The sequence below is a fragment of the Phocoena sinus genome, chromosome 11 (assembly GCF_008692025.1).
Source record: "Phocoena sinus isolate mPhoSin1 chromosome 11, mPhoSin1.pri, whole genome shotgun sequence".
NCBI classification, from domain to species: Eukaryota; Metazoa; Chordata; class Mammalia; order Artiodactyla; family Phocoenidae; genus Phocoena; species Phocoena sinus.
Genome location: NC_045773.1, coordinates 68,454,904 through 68,475,700, shown reverse-complemented (window position 1 = coordinate 68,475,700; position 20,797 = coordinate 68,454,904). Strand labels below are relative to the sequence as shown.

The 20,797-nt window shown below is 39.6% G+C and overlaps 1 protein-coding gene across 1 annotated transcript in view; it reads right to left on the bottom strand.

Annotated features, from left to right (window-relative positions):
• DNAH8 (dynein axonemal heavy chain 8) overlaps nucleotides 1-20,797 on the bottom strand; it is a 323,349-nt gene that overhangs the window by 76,735 nt on the left and 225,817 nt on the right. Inside the window, exons 80-82 of the mRNA XM_032647945.1 lie at nucleotides 16,479-16,600; nucleotides 13,367-13,485; nucleotides 11,581-11,783 (exon numbers count right to left, since the gene is read on the bottom strand). Coding sequence (XP_032503836.1) covers nucleotides 11,581-11,783; nucleotides 13,367-13,485; nucleotides 16,479-16,600 — 444 coding nt within the window. The remainder of the gene's footprint in view (nucleotides 1-11,580; nucleotides 11,784-13,366; nucleotides 13,486-16,478; nucleotides 16,601-20,797) is intronic.

Sequence of the window (20,797 nt, the reverse complement as noted above, 5' to 3'; positions counted from 1 at the left end):
TATTGATTTGGATTTTCTCTTCTGTTTATTTTTTTACATACGTATATGTATATATTTTGCCTTTTCCTCTTTTGTGAATGTGTATGCTTCTTTTTGTGATTTTTGTCTGTATAGCTTTGCTTTTACCATTTCTCCTAGGGTTCTGTCTGTCCCTTTTTTTTTTTAGTATAGTTTTTAGCGCTTGCTATTATTGGAGGGTTTGTTTCTTGGTTTGGTTGCTCTCTTCCTTCTTTTTTTAATTACTTTTAATTTTTTTATTATTAATAATAATTTTTATTTTAATAACTTTATTTTTTCTTTCTTTCTTCCTTTCCCTTTCATTCTTTCCTTCCTTCCTTCCTTTCTTTCTTTTCTTTCTTCCTTTCTTTTTTTCTTTCTCTCCTTTTACTTCTGAGCCATGTGGCTGACAGGGTCCTCATGCTCTGGCTGGGTGTCATATCTGAGCCTCTGAGGTGGGAGACCTGAGTTCAGGTAATTGGTCCACCAGAGACCTCCTGGCCCCATGTAATATCAAACGACAAAAGCTCTCCCAGAGATCTCCATCTCAATGCTAAGACCCAGCTCCACTCAATGATTAGCAAGCTACAGTGCTGGATACCCCATGCCAAACAACTAGTAAGACAGGAACACAAGCCCACCCATTAGCACAGAGTCTGCCTAAAATCATAATAAGTTCACAGACACCCCAAAACACAACACCAGACATGGTCCTGCCCACCGGAAAGACAAGATCCAGCCTCATCCACCAGAACACAGGCACCAGTCCCCTCCACCAAGAAATCTACACAACCCACTGAACCAACCTTACCCGCTGGGAGCAGACACCAAAAACAATGGGAACTACGAACCTGAAGCTTGGGAAAAGGAGACCCCAAACACAGTAAGTTAAGCAAAATGAGAAGACACAGAAATACACAGCAGATGAAGGAAAAAGGTAAAAACCCACCAGACCAAACAAATGAAGAGGAAATAGACAGTCTACCTGAAAAAGAATTCAGAGTAATGACAGTAAACATGATGCAAAATCTTGCAAATGGAATGGAGAAAACACAAAAACTTTCAACAAGGACCTAGAAGAACTAAAGAGCAAACAAACAATGATGAACAACAAAATAAATGAAATTTAAAACTGTCTAGAAGGAATCAATAGCAGAATAACTGAGGCAGAAGAACGAATAAGTGACCTGGAAGATAAAATAGTGGAAATAACTACCACAGAGCAGAATAAAGAAAAAAGAGTGAAAACAGTTGAGGACAGTCTCAGAGACCTCTGGGACAACATGAAACGCACCAACATTTGAATTATAGGGGTCCAAGAAGAAGAGAAAAAGAAAGGGAATGAGAAAATATTTGAAGACATTTTGGTCAAAAACTTCCCTAATATGGGACAGGAAATAATCAATCCAGTCCAGGAAGCATAGAGTGTCCCATACAGGATAAATCCAAGGAGAAACATGCTGAGACACACTAATCAAACTATCAAAAATTAAATACAAAGAAAAAATATTAAAAGCAACAAGGGAAAAGCAACAAATAACAAACAATAGAATCCCCATAACGTTAACAGCTGATCTTTCAGCAGAAACTCTGCAAGCCAGTAGGGAGTGGCAAGACATATTTAAAGTGATGAAAGGGAAAAACTTACAACCAAGATTACTCTACCCAGCAAGAATCTCATCCAGATTCGATGGAGAAGTCAAAATTTTTACAGATAAGCAAAAGCTAAGAGAATTCAGCACCACCAAACCAGCTCTACAACAAATGCTAAAGGAAGGATCATGAGGATCATGATCAAAGGATCATGAAAGATTACTACAAGCAACTATATGCCAATAAAATGGACAACCTGGAGGAAATGGACAAATTCTTAGAAAAGCACAACCTTCTGAGACTGAACCAGGAAGATATAGAAAATATGAACAGACCAATCACAAGCACTGAAATTGAAACTGTGATTAAAAATTTCCAACAAGCAAAAGCCCAGGACCAGATGGCTTCACAGGCAAATTCTATCAAACATTTAGAGAAGAGCTAACACCTATCCTTCTCAAACTATTCCAAAATATAGCAGAGGGAGGAACATGCCCAAACTCATTCTACGAGGCCACCATCACCCTGGTGCCAAAACCAGACAAAGATGTCACAAAAAAAGAAAACTACAGGCCAATAACACTGATGAACATAGATGCAAAAATCCTCAAAACAATCTAGCAAACAGAATCCAACAGCACGTTAAAAGGATCATACACCATGATCATGTGTGGTATATTCCAGGAAGGCAGGGATTCTTCAATATACGCAGATCAATCAACATGATACACCATATTAACAAACTGAAGGATAATAACAATACGATCATCTCAATAGATGGAGAAAAGGCTTTCAACAAAATTCAACACCCATTTATGATAAAAACCCTCTAGAATATAGGCATAGAGGGAACTTATCTCAACATAATAAAGGCCATTTATGACAAACCTACAGCCAACATCGTTCTCAATGGTGAAAAACTGAAACCATTTCCACTGAGATCAGGAACAAGGCAAGGTGTCCCACTCTCACCGCTATTACTCAACATACTTTTGGAAGTTTTAGTCACAGCAATCAGAGAAGAAAAAGAAATAAAAGGAATCCAAATCAGAGAAGTAAAACTGTCACTGTTTGCAGATGACATGATACTATACATAAAGAATCCTAAAGATGCTGCCGGAAAACTACTAGAGCTAATCAATGAATTGGGTAGAGTAGCAGATACAAAACTAATGCACAGAAATCTCTTGCATTCCTATACACTAATAATGAAAAATCTGAAGGAGAAATTATGGTAACACTCCCATTTACCATTGCAACAAAACGAATAAAATACCTAGGAATAAACCTACCTAAGGAAACAAAAGACCTGTATGCAGAAAACTATAAGACACTGATGAAAGAAATTAAAGATGATACAAACAGATGGAGAGATATACCATGTTCCTGGACTGGAAGAATCAACATTGTGAAAATGTCTATACTACCCAAAGCAATCCACAGATTCAATGCAATCCCTATCAAACAACCAATGGCATTTTTCATAGAACTGGAACCAAAAATTTCACAATTTTTATGGAAACACAAAAGACCCCGAATAGCCAAAGCAATCTTGAGAAAGAAAAACAGAGCTGGAGGAATCAGGTTCCCTGACTTCAGAGTATAGTACAAAGCTACAGTAACCAAGATAGAATGGCACTGGCACAAAAACAGAAATATAGATCAATGGAACAGGATAGAAAGCCCAGAGATAAACCCACACACATATGGTCACCTTATCTTTGATAAAGGAGGCAAGAGTATACAATGGAGAAAAGGCAGCCTCTTCAATAAGTAGTGCTGGGAAAACTGGACAGCTACATGTAAAAGAATTAAATTAGAACACTCCCTAACAGCATACACAAAAATAAACTCAAAATTGATTAAAGACCTAATGTAAGGCCAGATACTATCAAACTCTTAGAGGAAAACATAGGCAGAACATTGTATGACCTGAATCACAGCAAGATCCTTTTTGACCCACCTCCTAGAGAAATGGAAATAAAGACAAAAATAAACAAATGGGACCTAATGAAACTTACAAGCTTTTGCACAGCAAAGGAAACCATAAACAAGACCAAAAGACAACCCTCAGAATGGGAGAAAATATTTGCAAATGAAGCAACTGACCAAGGATTAATCTCTAAAATATACAAGCAACTCATGCAGCTCAATATCAGAAAAACAAACAGCCCAACCCAAAAATGGGCAGAAGACCTAAATAGACATTTCTTCAAAGAAGATTTACAGATTGGCAACAAACACATGAAAGGATGCTCAACATCATTAATTATTAGAGAAATGCAAGTCAAAACTACAATGAGCTACCACCTCAAACCAGTCAGAATGGCCATCATCAAAAAATCTACAAAGAATAAATGCTGGAGAGGCTGTGGAGAAAAGGGAACCCTCTTGCACTGTTGGTGGGAATGTAAGTTGATACAGCCACTATGGAGAACAGTATGGAGGTTCCTTAAAAAACTAAAAATAGAACTACCATACGACCCGGTAATCCCACTACTGGGCATATACCCTGAGAAAACCATAATTCAAAAAGAGTCACGTGCCAAAATGTTCATTGCAGCTCTATTTACAATAGCCCGGAGATGGAAACAACCTAAGTGTCCATCATCGGATGGATGGATAAAGAAGATGTGGCACATATATACAATGGAATATCACTCAGCCATAAAAAGAAACGAAATTGAGCCATTTGTAATGAGGTGGATGGACCTAGAGTCTGTCATACAGAGTGAAGTCATCAGAAAGAGATAAACAAATACCGTATGCTAACACATATATATGGAATGTAAAAAAAAAAAAAAAAAAAAAAAAAGGGTTCTGATGAACCTAGGGTCAGGATAGGAATAAAGATGAAGATGTTGAGAATGGACTTGAGGATCCGGGGAGGCAGAAGGGTAAGCTGGAACCAAGTGAGAGAGTAACACTGACATATATACACTACCAAATGTAAAATTGACAGCTACTGGGAAGCAGCTGCATAGTGCAGGAAGGTCAGCTTGGTGCTTTGCGACCACCTAGAGAGGTGTGATAAGGAGGGTGGGAGGGAGACACAAAAGTCAGGGTATATGGGGATATACGTGTGCATATAGCTGATTCACTTTGTTATACAGCAGAAACTAACACAACATTGTAAAGCAATTATACTCCAAGAAAGATGTTAAAAAAAAAAAGAAAACAAACAATACTGCAGTGATAAAGTATCCTAGTTCCTCCTAAAGCAATATGCATAACAATATATCTTTGAGTTCTTCTTACAGGAACTAATGCCCCCACCTAAGTGGAGGATGGTAACTTCAGGCTAAGTACATGATTCTTGGAACACCACCCTGTTACCTCACCACTAAGCAATCAGAAGAAAATCCCACACCTTGCAGCCCTCACCCCAAATTTTGCCTTTAAAAACTCTTCTTCAGAAACTATCAGGAAGTTTGGGTCTTTTGAGCATGAGCCTCTCCATACTCCTTGTTTGGTCCTTGCAATAAACCTTTCTCTGCTCCAAACTCCAACATTGCAGTTTGTTTGGCCTCACTGTGCATTGGGCACACAAGCTTGGATTCGACAGCAATTTGTGTTTTAGTTTTACTTATGACATACAGAAGTTTTAAAACTTCATCCAGTCAAACATCTTTTCCTCTGGTTTTGGATTCTGGTATTATGATTAAGAAAATCTTAGCCACCCCAATAGTATCAATATATTCTTTTTTATTCTTTTATAGTTTAAACCATTTAAAACCTTAATCAACCTAGAATGTACTTTAGTTTTATGTGAGGTAAAATCCTTTCTTTCTTTTGAAGTTAACCTGCTATGCCAACAGTGTTTATTGACTAATCCATTTTCCTTCCACTGATTTAAAATGTGAATCTTATCACAGTCTTATCACAAGCTATTGTATATACTAGAGTCTAATTTGGGGCCTTTCATTTTGCTCTATTGATCTGTTTATCTTCTCTGAGCCAGTTGTACACTGATTAAGTTATTGTCATTTGATAAATTTTTAAAAATCTGATTGGGCTTGTTCCACATTATTCTTTTTCCCTTTCAAGCTTTCTTGGCTATTTTTGTCCATTTATTGCTCTGGATGATCGAAGATCCCTCTACTATCCAATTAGGGGAAAAATGCTATTGGAATTTCAATTAGACTTGCATTCCATTTATAGATTAATTTAGAGACTACTGACATCTTTACAATATTGAATCTTTATACTGGGAATGTGGTTTAACTCTCCATTTATTCTAGTCTACTTTCATGTCTCTAAGAAAGTTTTATAGTGTTCTTCTAATAGGTATTTTAAAGATCATTTCTCAGTTTTATTTTTATTGAGAGAGTGAATGGGATTTTTACATTTTATTTTACAAGAATGCTCCATTGATTTTTTAAATATATTTATTTTGTGATTAGCCACCTTACTGAACTATCCTGTTAAGTCTAAGTCTAATAGTTTTCCAGCTGATTCATTTGTGTTCCTTAGTTAGACAATTATGCTATCTGAGAATAATGATGATTTTTGTCCCTCTTTTCCAGTAGTTATATCTTTTATTTATGATTCTTACAATACATTAGCTATATCCTCCACAGCAATACTAAACGAAAGTGGTGATAGCAGACATCTTTATCTTGTTCCTGACTTTAACGGGCATGTCTCTAGTTGTTCACCAAAAAGCATGAAGTTGTTTGAAGTTCATATTCATTGTCATATTATTACAATATTCTTCTATTCCCATTTATTTATTTAGTTAGTTTTGGCTCTGTTGGGTCCTCGTTGCTGCACACAGGCTTTCTCTAGTTGTGGCGAGCAGGGGCTACTCTTCCTTGTGGTGTGTGGGCTTCTCATTGCAGTGGCTTCTTTTGTTGTGGAGCACGGGCTCTAGGCGTGTGGGCTTCAGTAGTTGTGGCTTGTGGGCTCTAGAGTGCAGGCTCAGTAGTTGTGGCGCACAGGCTTAGTTGCTCTGCTGCATGTGAGATCTTCCCGGAGCAGGGCTCAAACCCATGTCCCCTAACCACTGCACCACCAGGGAAGTCCCTATTCCCATTTTTTAAAAACCAAATATGAATGTTGAATTTTTATAAAATGCCTTTTTAGCATTTATCGAGGTAATAATATGATAACTTAAGGAAAAGTCATTCACTTACTCCTGTGATGAGATTTCTTAATACTGTATCTTTCTCAGATTTGTCTATGCATCCTACTTGGTCAAGGCACATTATTAATTTCTGCATGTTATTTTAATGTTTTGCAGAATTCTTCCTGCTTGCATTTTGGTTAAGGTCCTTACATTTATATTGATAAGTAGGATCAATCTGTGGTTTTCTTTCTTTTATACAGTGACTATCTTGGTCTGTTTTTGATACCAGGATAATGTTATTCCCTTAAAATAAAGAGGAAAATATATCCTCTTTTTTTTTTTTTTTTTTTTGGCGGTACATGGGCCTGTCACTGTTGGTGGCCTCTCCCATTGCAGAGCACAGGCTCCGGATGCACAGGCTCAGTGGCCATGGCTCATGGGCCCAGCCACTCCGCAACATATGGGATCTTCTCAGACCAGGGCACAAACCCACGTTCCCTGCATTGGCAGGCGGACTGTCAACCATTGCGCCACCACGGAAGCCCCAATATATCCTCTTTTTATGTGTTATGGAAAGGAATATAGCAGTCAAAGTTTTAAAGGACTTAGCAAAAAAATCATCCAAGCCCAGTGTCTTTGCTGAGGTAATAATTTTAAAACTTCTAATTTTTTTCATCTTGATTATTCATCTATTCAGGTTTTTCAACCTTTTCTGAGAAAATTTTGTAAATTTATATTTTTCTACAAATGTCCATTTTAATGAGATTTTAAAACTTTATTACTGTAATTATATACCATTATCTTATTTAACTATTTTCATCTGTATACTTTGTTATACCTATTTTCTCATTCCTACTTTTATATATTTGTGGGCTTATATTTTATATTTGTTTGTCCTTTTTCATTCAAGTTTGGATTCTATTTTCAAATCCATCCTTCCTTGGGACCCCTTTCTCCTTCACCCAAGCTCCTAGTAGGATTTTCTAATGCTAAATCCATCTGTTTTCTCCCTCTTTCCCAGGCACCCAGTGTTTTTGTGCAGACTTTATCTTCTCTGAATCACTCACCACAGAGCCTGACAGGTTCCACAGTGAGAAGTTTCCTTCTTCTCTTTCCTACGAAAACCTGTTTGATTTGGTCCCATCCCTCAAATTGCTGTCAGGTAACTGTTGAATTCATCCACTAAAGGCAGTGAGAGGGAATAAAAGAGAAAGACCACTGAAGTGGGATTTCGAAGCCCAGGGATTAAGTCCTGAATCAGACGTGTCACCAACTAGCTCTCTGGCCTTATCTCCAGACCTTACTTTCCCCAGCTGTAAAATAAGGTACTTGGATTTCAGGATTTCCAGAAGCCTATTCACCTTGAGAATTCTATGATTATCTATTATCCAGTTCTCCGAATGAAATGTTTCTAGTGGAGATGAGATTAATATGTCGTTCTGTCTACATAATGCCTTCACTTCCACAGCTATCTGGGGGATTTTTTAAGCCAAAGCAGTGAACAGCATGATGCTTCCTAACATTCCTTAAAAATGAGCAAAGAGTTCTTTATAAAATTCACTGGATCCTTCGGTGTCAAAATTAAATCTACTGTGTTTCCTAACAAGGCAACCAACAGAAGCTTGAACAACTTCTGGAAAAACTAAAGTAGTACCAAGAAATGGAATCACCAAATTGCCAAGCAAAGCAGTATGATAACATATAATAATATGAGGTGATAGCACCATTCTGGCCTTCTGTATTTATTTAGAGTTATAGTTATAATTTCTCCCAAAGGAGACCTTGAGTTAATTTCTTAGTTCTGTTCTTAAACCCTTGTCCTAGACAACAGCATTATTTTGAGGTAAACTTGAAAGGGTAACTCTAGTGGGAACTGCCCTTCTTCTAGGAACAGTATCCCATTTTAAGAAATGCCCTCCATGCTAGCTCCATATATGTGGTTCTTGCTATGGACCCATTTACAAAGCAGCAGTTCACTGATTGGCCCAGAAAGGAGACATGACCAAAGCAAAACCAATGAACTTCTTCCTTGGATATTTGGACCTGGGACCAAGAGTAATGGAAATTTCCCTGGTGAAACCAAGCAGGACCCCATGGGGCCATCCCAGGTACAAAAGCCCCTCTGTGTTCCCTGTTTTTTGAAAAATGCTTTAGTCTCATAGGCCTTCCCTGAGTTCCAAAGCACAGGGGAAGTGAGGGATACAGAAACAAAGGAAAAGCAGTTAAGCAAGAAAAGTGATGACAGATTAAACGACAGTCAGTGATAAAACAAAGTCCTAGGTCCTCCTCAAGGAATATACATAACAATCTGATGCATACCTTTGAGTTATTAGGAAGAAACTAAGACCCCCATCCAGATGGAGGATGGTGACTACATGAAGACCACAAGCACGGAGACCCCAGACTGGCTGGAACCAGAGGTTGACGATTAAGATTTCCGAAACACCACCCTGTTACCTCACTATCAACCAATCAGAAGAAAGTCATGCATCCTGCAGCTCTCACTCCAAATGTCACCTTTAAAAACCCTTCCCTGAAAGCCTTTTGAGCATGAACTGCCTATTCTCCTTATTTGGAACCTGCAATAAACACTGTACTTTCCTTCACCACAACCTGGGTCAGTAAGTTGGCTTTGCTGCGTGGCAGGTGAGTGGACCCAAGTTTGGGTTCGGTAACACTGGGAGTGCTGAACACACTGAACATGTAGGTCGTGAAGCTCATGAGCCAACAGAAGCCATGAGTTCTGTCACATGGAGTTCGGTTGTGGCAAGACAGAAAAAAAGGGATCTATATGCAGAGAGAAGTGGGGCATAGAAGCAACTGGACAAAGATCCATGAAGGAGTCGATCTCAAAGAGATTTGCTAACTCCAAGGCTACGAGAGAAGCACCATTCTTAGACTAATGCAGATGACTGGCATGCTGCAGTGAATGTCAGAGCAAAACACCCTACTTTAAAGGTGGTTAATGAGACTTAACCATGAGTACTTGCCAACAGAACGTGGGAGCTCTCTGCACTGGGTGTCAGTGTTCAGACAGAAGAAAGAGGCCACTCAAATATGGATCCATATAGAACATAGAACAGTGTGGTGCCAATGAACAGAGCAAAGTCAGATGAGAAAAGAGGGGTGAACACAGACCATGCTACCATAAGCTAACAGTTTACAGGAACTTCTTAGTGAAGAGGGACATGTGGAAACTATTTAAAGATGACTAAATTAATTTTGTATCGTGTTTACATTAACTAGATAATAAGTTCAAGGTTTTATTTCATAGAGTAGATTTAGGGATTCATAATCAATCACTTTGATAATCTTTATAAAGACATAAATGAATTAACCCTACAAGGTATACTTATAATGAGCTGAACCTGGATGATCCCAAATGGCAATTCCAACAACATTCAGATTTTTAGCACATTAAGAATAAACCACGCAATTCTATCAAACATTGAGAAAAGAGCTAACACCTACCCTTCTCAAATTCTTCCAAAATACAGCAAAGGGAGGAACACTCCCAAACTCATTCTACGAGGCCACCATCACCCTGATACCAAAACCAGACAAAGATGTCACAAAAAAGGAAAACTACAGGCCAATATCGCAGATGAACATAAGTGCAAAACTCCTCAACACAATACTAGCAAACAGAATCCAACAGCACATTAAAAGGATCATACACCATGACCAAGTGGGATTTATCCCAGGAATGCAAGGATTCTTCAATATATGCAAATCAATCAATGTGATACACCACATTAACAAATTGAAGGGGGAAAACCATATGATCATCTCAATAGATGCAGAAAAAGCTTTCAACAAAATTCACCACCCATTTATGATAAAAACCATCCAGAAAGTGGGCATAGAGGGAACCTGCCTCAGCATAATAAAGGCCATATATGACAAACCCACAGCCAACATCGTCCTCAATGGTGAAAAACTGAAAGCTTATCCTCTAAGATCAGGAACAAGACAAAGTTGCCCACTCTCACCACTATTATTCAACATAGTTTTGGAAGTCCTAGCCACAGCAATCAGAGAAGAAAAAGAAATAAAAGGAATACAAATCAGAAAAGAAGAAGTAAAGCTGTCACTGTTTGCAGATACATAGAGAATCCTAAAGATGCTACCAGAAAACTACTAGAGCTTATCAATGAGTTTGGTAAAGTAGCAGGATACAAAATTAATGCACAGAAATCTCTTGCATTCCTATACACTAATGATGAAAAATCTGAAAGAGAAATGAATGATACACTCCCATTTACCATTGCAACAAAAAGAATAAAATACCTAGGTATAAACCTGCCTAAGGAGACAAAAGACCTGTATGCAGAAAACTACAAGACACTGTTGAAAGAAATTAAAGATGATACAAACAGATGGAGAGATATACCATGCAGACGTAGAGAATGGACTTGAAGACATGGGGAGGGGGAAGGGTAAACTGGGACAAAGTGAAAGAGTGGCATGGACATATATGCACTACCAAATGTAAAATAGATAGCTAGTGGTAAGCAGCCACATAGCACAGAGAGATCAGCTTGGTGCTTTGTGTCCACCTAGAGGTGTGGGATAGGGAGGGTGGGAGGGAGACGCAAGAGGGAGGAGACTATGGGGATGTATGTACATGTATAGCTGATTCACAGCAGAAACTAACACACCATTGTAAAGCAATTATACTCCAATAAAGATGTTAAAAAAAATCACTATATGGTAAATGAGTGTGTTCCTCTCTGCACAAAGATATCTATATCACACACTCCAGGAGATCTGAAAGGGGAGGAAAGAAGGAGTTTAATAGTTTTCTAATATTTATGAATTTTATCAATCTACTTATAAGAATAAGCTCTAAAATTATGAAAGGCAAAATTTGAGGCAACAATATGGAGGTTTTGCTAAATTTCATAGGTTGCTGATCATACCCAGCTTCAGTTTCTTGGCCAATGCGTCAACTTGAATTGTGGGATCAGATCCCATGGACAGAAAACATATCAGAGGTGTTCGTGTATCACTTTCTTCCCAAGTTTTCTCCAGATTTAAGATAACTGGTTCTGTGTACTTTTCCTCCAAAGAATCTGCAATATACTTTCTTGCTTGAAAAACAGTGCGGTCTGGGCACCAAGACCTAGAAATGCACACGTTAGAGGAAATAAATTCAGGTTTTAAAAATTCTATCTAATGCTAAGCACATAAAGAACACACAGTTAGTTAGCAAAAGGATAGTGAGCTAATCCTCCTTTATGCAGATATGTGTAAGATGGATGGCAATGTTTTCTATCCTTGGATGAATGCAAGTTTATTCATGTAGTTTTGATGCTAGGCATTGGCAAGGAGTAGGTCACGGCCAGTTCTGTTGCCAATCTAGAAGGGAACTTAGAAGTCAACTGATCCAAACGTGTCATTTTCAGAGGAAGCGGCAACTACTCTGAAGCTTTAGTTATTTTCGTTTTAAAACACATCAGTGATTATCCCTAGTAACTAAGCTATCAGCTTCAGGGAAGCAATTCCTCATTCAAACTAATACACAGGAGCACATTCATTCTTTGACAAATATTTATGGAGTGAATACTATACATCACGCCCTGCTCTTGATGCCAGGGACTCAGCAGGTATGCAAGGGGAGGTGTCCTCTGCCAGGTCCAGTACATGATGGGGGCTGGCCTGCTGCATACTCGAGGTTCTACAGCCTTCAGAGGGAGATAATATGTCAATGGTGTTAGAAGTAGCTTGATCAGCAAGCATTTATTTAATACCCTCTGTGTAGACTACACTGTAGCAGGTTCTGCACACAATGACACATTAAATAAATGTCATTTGATATTTTTAGATCACAGACAAACTCTATGGATTCTTCTTTGTTAGTAGATTGCATTATTCATTTGAAATAGATTCAATTTTAAAATGATGGATATAAGACACATCTCTTCTAATAAAATAAAAACAAATAGCCATTTTGCAGTCTGCAGGTCCTGAGGTCATCACTGCTGACAGCTCTGATCACTCTCAAAGAGTGACAACAACCAGGAAACAACTTTTCTAAGAAAACCCAGGGGTATAACATTAGGAAAGACAAAAACAACTCTGACATAATCCGACATCTTTTTGTTATTCTTTTGGTGGTTTCATCTCCCCCCAACTCTACCCTTCTGTGTTGCCCACCACACACACACACCCCGCCACACACACACACACACACACACACACACACATACACATCTTCCAATATAGAATCCTTCTTTGGGCTACTGCATGTTGAGAAAACATGAAAAGTGAGAAAGAAAAGGAAGAATATTCTTCCTCAACATCACTTTCAAACTTTTGCTTCCATTTTAACAGCCAAAACAGCATTTATATGTTTCAATAGCACAATATTCTTGGTTTTAGCTTAAAAACTAATTGCCTTGTAACTCTGTGAGATCTATTCTTTTACAGAAGTAAATTCAACAATAAATGATTCACTCAATGGTAAATGATGACCAAAGGGAATAGTACAAACATTTTTCATACGTGTTCTGCTAAAAGCACTATCATTAACATGTTATCAAAATATACCTTTCACCATTTTATTTGCCATCCCAGACTTCAGTTGGGAAGCACATACATCTATCACAGTAACTACTGGCACATAGTGAAGTAAGCTCACTGAGGTGGGATCTGTAATTTGACACTATAAAGTGATGCTCCAGGTCTGATAATACCTATTCTCACCTGATAAGTAAAAGCTTGTGGCAGGTATCTAGTGAGTCATTATATCCATCAGGGATGATTTCCTCCTCTGGAGCATCTTTATCAAACCAGATTTTCCATCCCTTCTCATTACGAGATATCTAAAATAAATAAGCTGATTAGTGAGCCCCAGGAATATATGCAACTAAATTTGAATAACCTGAGAAGGCCATTCTTTATAGGCAGCTAATTTTTTAAACATAACCACACAGTTTACATTTTTCTTCAGAACCAGTGACTCAGATAGATTGGATATTATGATTCCCTTTCAGTTTTTCCATTGCTCTTCTACGTTATTTGCTAAAATTAGGACTATGTATCAATTATGCTAAACGACTGGGCAGGAAAAACATAGACCAGGGTTTCTCAACCTCCGCACTATGGGCATTTAGGGCCAGATTAATTTAGTGTTGAGAGAGGCTGTCCTGTGCATTTTATGTTGTTTAGCAGCATCCCTGGCTCTATCCACTAGTCACCAGGAGCACCTCTGCCCCTGATTTGTGGCAATAAAAAAGGTCTCCAGAATTGTCAATGCACTCTGGGGTGTGGCCCTTGGATGAGAACCACTGACACAGACCACTTTGATACCCAAACCTCTACATGTGGCCCTCTACTTAAACTAGTGATAGATGACAAAATCAAAACTTTTATTTTCCTAGTCATCCCCCCACCTTGAGACCTTAAACCTAAGAATGGATGAAGTCTCTCCAAGAGCTGGTCTCAAACACCTGTTCTTTCAGAAGCATGGAAAGAACCACAGGTTTTCAGAGGTATTAAAGGATGCTCCCTGAAGTCCAAGTGCTGTCAAAACTAATTACAGAAACTATAGATCGGTGAGCCTGACGCTGCTCCTCAGCAACAATCAGGCTGGATTATTTAGACAGTGTCTGAAGCATGTTTTAAAAGCCATGGCAAGCACTAATAGCAAATATTTATATAGCAGATACTATGTGCCAGACCCAAGGACTGTACTTTTACTTCTATTATCCCCACTTTTTACTGAGGCACAGAGAGGTTAAATAACTGCCCAAAGTCCACACCATACAAGCAATTCATCATCTAGGATACAGACAGGGTGCAAGTTAATAACAAAACAATTGCTCTGTAAATCAGTTGCTCCAACTTTGTCCCTGGGATGCTAAAAGATGGAGGAGAATTTCTGAAATGTTTCACAGCTGCCATCTTTCTCTGAAGATTGCAGTGGCTCTCCCTAGTTGGCTGTTGCCAAAAGAATCTGCCTGGCACAGGGCATGGACGGCCTGGGTGCTGCTGTAGCCCCACCCTACTGCACTGGCACCTGTGCTCTGCTACCCAGCGCGCCCCCTGCAGGTCTCCTCCACACTGGCTGCTAAAGAGAAGGAGTTCCAAGAAGAAACAGGGTGCGTATTCTCAACCTACTGGCCTTCCATCTGCTAATTTTGACTCTACCATATAAAGCTTTCAGGGCGAGCTGCATCTGTGATAGGATAACTCCCAGCCCCTTGCTCCTGCATTTCCCATTTCTGGCCCTTGCTGCTAGCAAAGCCACCTCCAGGTGTTAAACAGTTTGGCCTGGGATGCCAAGGCAGGGCAGCTGCTCTTTGAGGCTATTTTTGTTTCAATTTCTGACACCCACTCAGCTAGGAGATTGATCTCCTGTTTCCTCCCCCCACTCCCACAGACAGGCCAAACTCCTGGCCATCTGATGGCAGGTCGCCCTGATGGCAAACTTCTGCAAGTTTGTGGAGAACAACTCTTCCTCTTCCCTTCTGGCCCATCCAATGGTGTAAAAGAAGTTGGACAGAAATAACTCATGGTGTCATGGGCATGGGCTCAAATTACAGCTTTACCATTTATGGGCTATGTGGCCTTGGGCAAGTGCTTAACCTCTTTGAGTCTCAGTTATCTCATCTATAAATCGTGTCAATAATACTTCCCTTGCACAGTTATTATTGTTGCAAAGTACCTACCCATAGTAAGCAGTAGTAGCCACCAGATTCTACACCAAGGGTACTTAAAATCTAGCTGACCGAGGCAAATGATACTGTATATCCTTATATTAATATAACCCGTCAGCAGAGGGGTGATTTTTTCCAGTGGTACTTGAAGGCTGCCTTTACCCAGTCTCGGACCAGACCCAGACCACTTTTTTTTTTTTCAAAGTATTTGTTTGGACTTGGAAGACTCAGCTGTAGCTGTAGTACAAAACAAAGCTTACTGTCCACCACAGATATAGTCCAGGGACTTTATCCAGTTGACTCTGACCCAACCATGGTGAATGGGTAAAGAATACATAATGTTTCAGAAGTAGTCCTAAACAGACACACCTAGTGTACTCTTGGGTGGGGGATAGGATGTTTGTGGAGGGGAGGGAATCACATGGTGACAGTGTGAGGCTTCTGCCATCCTCAGCCTAGGGATAAGGCTACCAATCACTCACTTTGTCCATCACCAGCAACCGTAAAAAAGATGATTATCAGCATTTGACACTGGGAAACTGCAGGCCCTCCACTGGTGACACACAGTCGTAACCAACAGACCTCAGTAATAAACAACTGTCTTTATTCTGAGTTGCATAATTGTTTTCCGGTGAGAGTTGAATCAACAACTAATCCACAAGAACCAATTTACATTTTCAGATAAGAAAAACAGGTAAACTGGGGTCTGTTTCACCATTATAACTTCACTATTTTATAAATATTTTCACCACTGAAATGACTGATTTTTTATAAAAGGACCTCAACCTCTTCACTTGCCTCAAATTCAAATTTGCTCAAATTATTTAATCATAGGCAGTGAAAACATGGAGTCTACAATAAAAGGGTCCACCCACCCAGAATAAAAGGGTTCTGATTCTGACAGCAACTCAAGCAGGTTATAAGTGACCCATGCCCACCACACAGAAGTAAAGACAGTTGCCTGCACCTGTGAAAAGATTCCTTGGGATATCCTTCTGTCCACCGCCCCCAACCCCCCAGGAGAGCCACAGCGCCTTAAAGCTACACAAGTGTGTTGACTCCTCTGGGTGAAGGGTTTGTCACCAGGAGGCCCCAGTTTAAATGGCCCAGGTGTGTTTGGGTTTACAGATCTGTACTTTTGTCCAGCCCTTTATTACCTGGTTCATAATTTCTGCAAATTGCGGAAGTTTACTCAGTTCCACAAGATTCAGCCAGGTCATATCAAGGATCCAGCGAAACGGTTTGGGAGGGCAGGCTTTCAGATCTAGAGCTGCTCCCCCTGTGGAAAGGCATCAGTGGGAATCAGGTCAGCTTGTGCTCTATTTTTTAGAAATTTATTTTCCAAATAATAAAAAACGAGATAACCATATCACACACAAAAATGGGAAAATTCGAAAATAATCACGTTATAGAAAATGTGGTTACCTTTTTTTGGTACAGTTCCTTCAAGTGTTAGTGATTTATACCATCTTATACAGATAGCAACTCCCTGTCATTTTTCCCTGCAAAGAATTTTTCTCAGGTGGTTGCAGATGTTTGCCTTTTTATTGTTTTTTAACTATCTGAAATTTATAATTTTGATATCAATGAATCAGTTGATCTTTTCATGTGTGATTTTAAAAGTCATTTCTTAGTCATCACTCCTCCAGAAGTTTGATATTCAATACTACTGAAATATTTTTTATCAGGTCAAAAATACGGATAAATGGATAGACGAAGGGATGGAGGGAAAGAGGAAGAGAGGAGTATAATACATCTGTGGGTTTTTAAGGTTTTTAAGGGGGTAATTCATGTTCAAATCATTTATTCATTCGTTTATTCAACAAACATTCACTGAGCCACCTCTATGTATCCGGCATATTCCAGGCACTGGGGATAAAGCAGAGGAAACCCAACAGGGCTCCTGCTCTCACCGAGTCGAGTGGAGAATGTGAGTGATACCACTGGATTGTACTTTGAAGCAAATCACAAGTCAAATGAGCACATTCAGCGTGACAATCTCCACCAAGATGTGTGATTATATCTGCACTTTCAAAATTCCTCTATTGCATGTCTTTAGCAATGTTTTATCATAATAATTCCAGCTCTGTTGTTTAATTCAGATGTATGCCAAACAGTGGTTCTTGAACTTTTAAATTCTATAACCCTCCTGAAGAACTCATCAAATCCCTCCACTTCACTTATCAACCCGGGGACAAAAACAGGGGAGCTGGCGGGTGGAGGGGACTACAGGTCTCTGCTCTCCCCTCCAGCATCTTCCTGAGAAGATGAATGAGCTGAAGTACTCCTTTCGTGTAAATCCCTTTGCTCCACCGTGGAGTCAGGGGCTCTGAGTGCCACAACACCTTTAGAACCTGTAAACCTTCCTCCCACATGCCCCCACCCCCCACAGCGACCAGGTGAAAAGACCTTATTCTAGCACCATTTCTGCTAACACTGAGTTTACCATAGGAGAAGCAAGCCCTAGAGTAAGTCACCTGCAGATTTAAGGGATTCTCTCTTCTAACACAGAGGTAGATGCGTACCTTTTCTTCTTGATTGTTTCCCCCTCACAGTGATTTCATGTAAACATATACCTCAAAGACATCAGGAGAAGATATTTAAGCTACATCAGTGTTTCCAACATATCATGCACCTAAACTAACCCAGAACAATCGCAGCCCATCCCGTTCCCCCAAATATCCTGGCTCTGCCACTTGCTAGCTGCATAAACTTGGACAAAAACCCAGTTTCTCTCAGTTCTCTCTTCTGCCAAATGAGCGTCATAATAGAATCCATCAGATTGATTGCTGTGAAGATTAAAGAAATGAATGTATGTAGAAAGCCAACAATAGTCATGGCCCAGAGTAAGAGCTACATAATCATTAGCTGTTATTTTGACACTAACTCTCTGTCTTGGAAGGCTCAGGTCCAATCCAACCTGGAAGGCAAGAGAATACCCTCTAATGTGTCTTTCTGTACATGGTTTACAATAAAAGAAAGATGATATTTTTCTAGAATAATCAGGCAGGGGAAACAGGTATATCCATTACGCTACAGTGCAGGATTGCCCCTGGTATCTATTTCATTTTTCAAAGTGTTCTGACATTCTCGGTTGAAGAAGAAAGTCAAAGGCACCTTCCAAATATTGCAGAAAACTAGTAGGAATTAATACAAAGGGAAATCAAACATTTCTGCTATGACAAATAAGTCTTTCTTCTTTCCCCCTTAAGTACTGAGTTCAAAATGATAAAAAATATCAATGATCTAAGGGCCATATTTGTTAACTTTGTAAAAAAACATTAAAAACAAAGTCCTACCATCTTTTTTTTTTTTTTAGAATTGTTTAAAATGTGGACCATTTTTAAAGTCTTTATTGAATTCGTTACAATATTCTGTTTTATGTTTTGGTTTTTTGGCCGGGACGCATATGGGATCCTAGCTCCCCGACCAGGGATCAAACCTGCACCCCCTGTATTGGAAGGTGAAGTCTTAACCACTGGACCACCCCAGGGGAGTCCCAAGGCCTACCATCTTTTAAAAAAATAATTTGGTCAAGCTGTAAGCCAGTTCAAAACGAATACAAACTGTACAATAAACCAGTTTTGATTTTTTTGAAAACTCTTTTACTGTGCGTGACAGTGCTGACTGTACTGACAACCCACCTATCATAAAATCCCAAATTCATCTTCTAAAGCACTGCTCATGCTACTTCCCTGCTCATAAAACATTCGATGGCTCTCTATCGCCAACTTAATTAAATCCAAACTCCTCTCACTGACTCTTCTGATCCTATACAATCCAGTTCTCCCTGACTCCAGTTTCATGAAATGGAGTCACAGATGTGCTCTAACCACAGTTCAGATGTGCAGCCTTCTTTATTTTTCTGTGACAAATCAAATCCTCCTCACAAATTCCCTCCCCACTGTGTTGCTGCGTTTCTTGGTCTCCTCTGATTTAAAGACTTTCGAAGAATCCAGTCTCTTTCAGGGAATAGCTCTGGCTTGGCTGGGTGTGCTGGGTAGGGAGAGGTGAGGTGGGGTGGGTTTGTGTCTAGATGGGGAGGATGCCTCAGATCTACATGCTGCCTTAGGCTTCACTTGTCCCAGTCACAGGCTGGGATCCTCTGAGCCACGACAAATCCTGTCTGACCTATGGGGGCATTAGGCTGCAGTCCACAGAGGCTGGTACTTTGTCGCTAGTTATAAAAGTCCCCCTGTCCTGCAACTTCTTGGTTTGAACCCCAGACCCTCGCTGTGCACCAGCCCTCTCCGCATTTCCACAACCACACTCCCGCCTGCCAAACCTTAGTCTTATCCATCTATCCACTACCCTCCACCGATGCTGTGATGCAGCTTCCATGTTGGATGTGGCTCTGGGGCACTTCCCTGCTCTCTTTGAATTTCGATGTGGCCATGCATCTTACTTTGGCTAATGAAATATGAGCGTGACGTGTGTCACTTGTGGGGTAACCTTTAAGAGCCAGCACACAATTTGCCACACCCTGTCCCTCTTCCATAGTAATTATGGAAGCAATTTGGACTCCTGGGCGACCATGACAAGCGTGTCAGATAGAGAGTAAAGGAGAAGTATACTTTTGTTATGCTGAAATTTGAGGATTGTTTTTATGGCCACAAAACCTGGCCTATCCTGACTAAAACTAGGTCCCAAAATCACATGCATTATGCCCCCACTCTGACACTTCTCAAAGTAGCTCTTCTTTCAACCATCCAGACCAGAAATCTTTGCACAGAGCAGAAATCTTAGACTCATTTCTGACCCTCTCTTGGCTCTCACACCCAGTCCTTTGTCATTTTACTTTCATGATCTCTCATATTTGTGTCTTCCTTTATATTCCCATTGTCTTCACCCTAGGATGGGAATGCATTTCCTGTGGTTGGGAAGCTTATAACAGACTCCCTTAAAGCACTTTTCTCGAATCCTACACACGTCTGCCAGAGTAACCTTCCTAAAGAACAATAAAAGGATCACATCACTACCTTACACAACTCCTTATTTCTTATCAGATCAAGAAATCCTTCCTCTAGGAACCAAGGCTCACCAATGTACATACTCCACGCATTTCTTTTTCCATGCTGTTCTGTCTTAGCATGGAAGTTTTCTTCATTTCTACCTATCATCCATGGTCCATTTCAAATGTCACTTTCTTCTTTTGGGGGAGAAGGGCTGCCAGAAGATGATTTATTAAACTACTTATAAAGATAAAAAAAAAATAAGAAAAAGATTGGACTATTTTCCCCAGGTATCAAATAACCTGAAAAATTCCTGGCTTAACCTGCAAAGGCATATTTTCCAAGGAGCTTTTCTTGATCTCACCAACCACGTGTAATCTCTCCTTCCTTTTAGATATAACACTTTGTTTTTAGCTCTCTTATAACACAGGTTATTCTGCCTTATTTTGCAGGGTTTTTTTTCAATTATCTTTATTTGAACTATGAGACTTTTATTTCTTTTAAAGCAATGTCTGTTTTTTCCT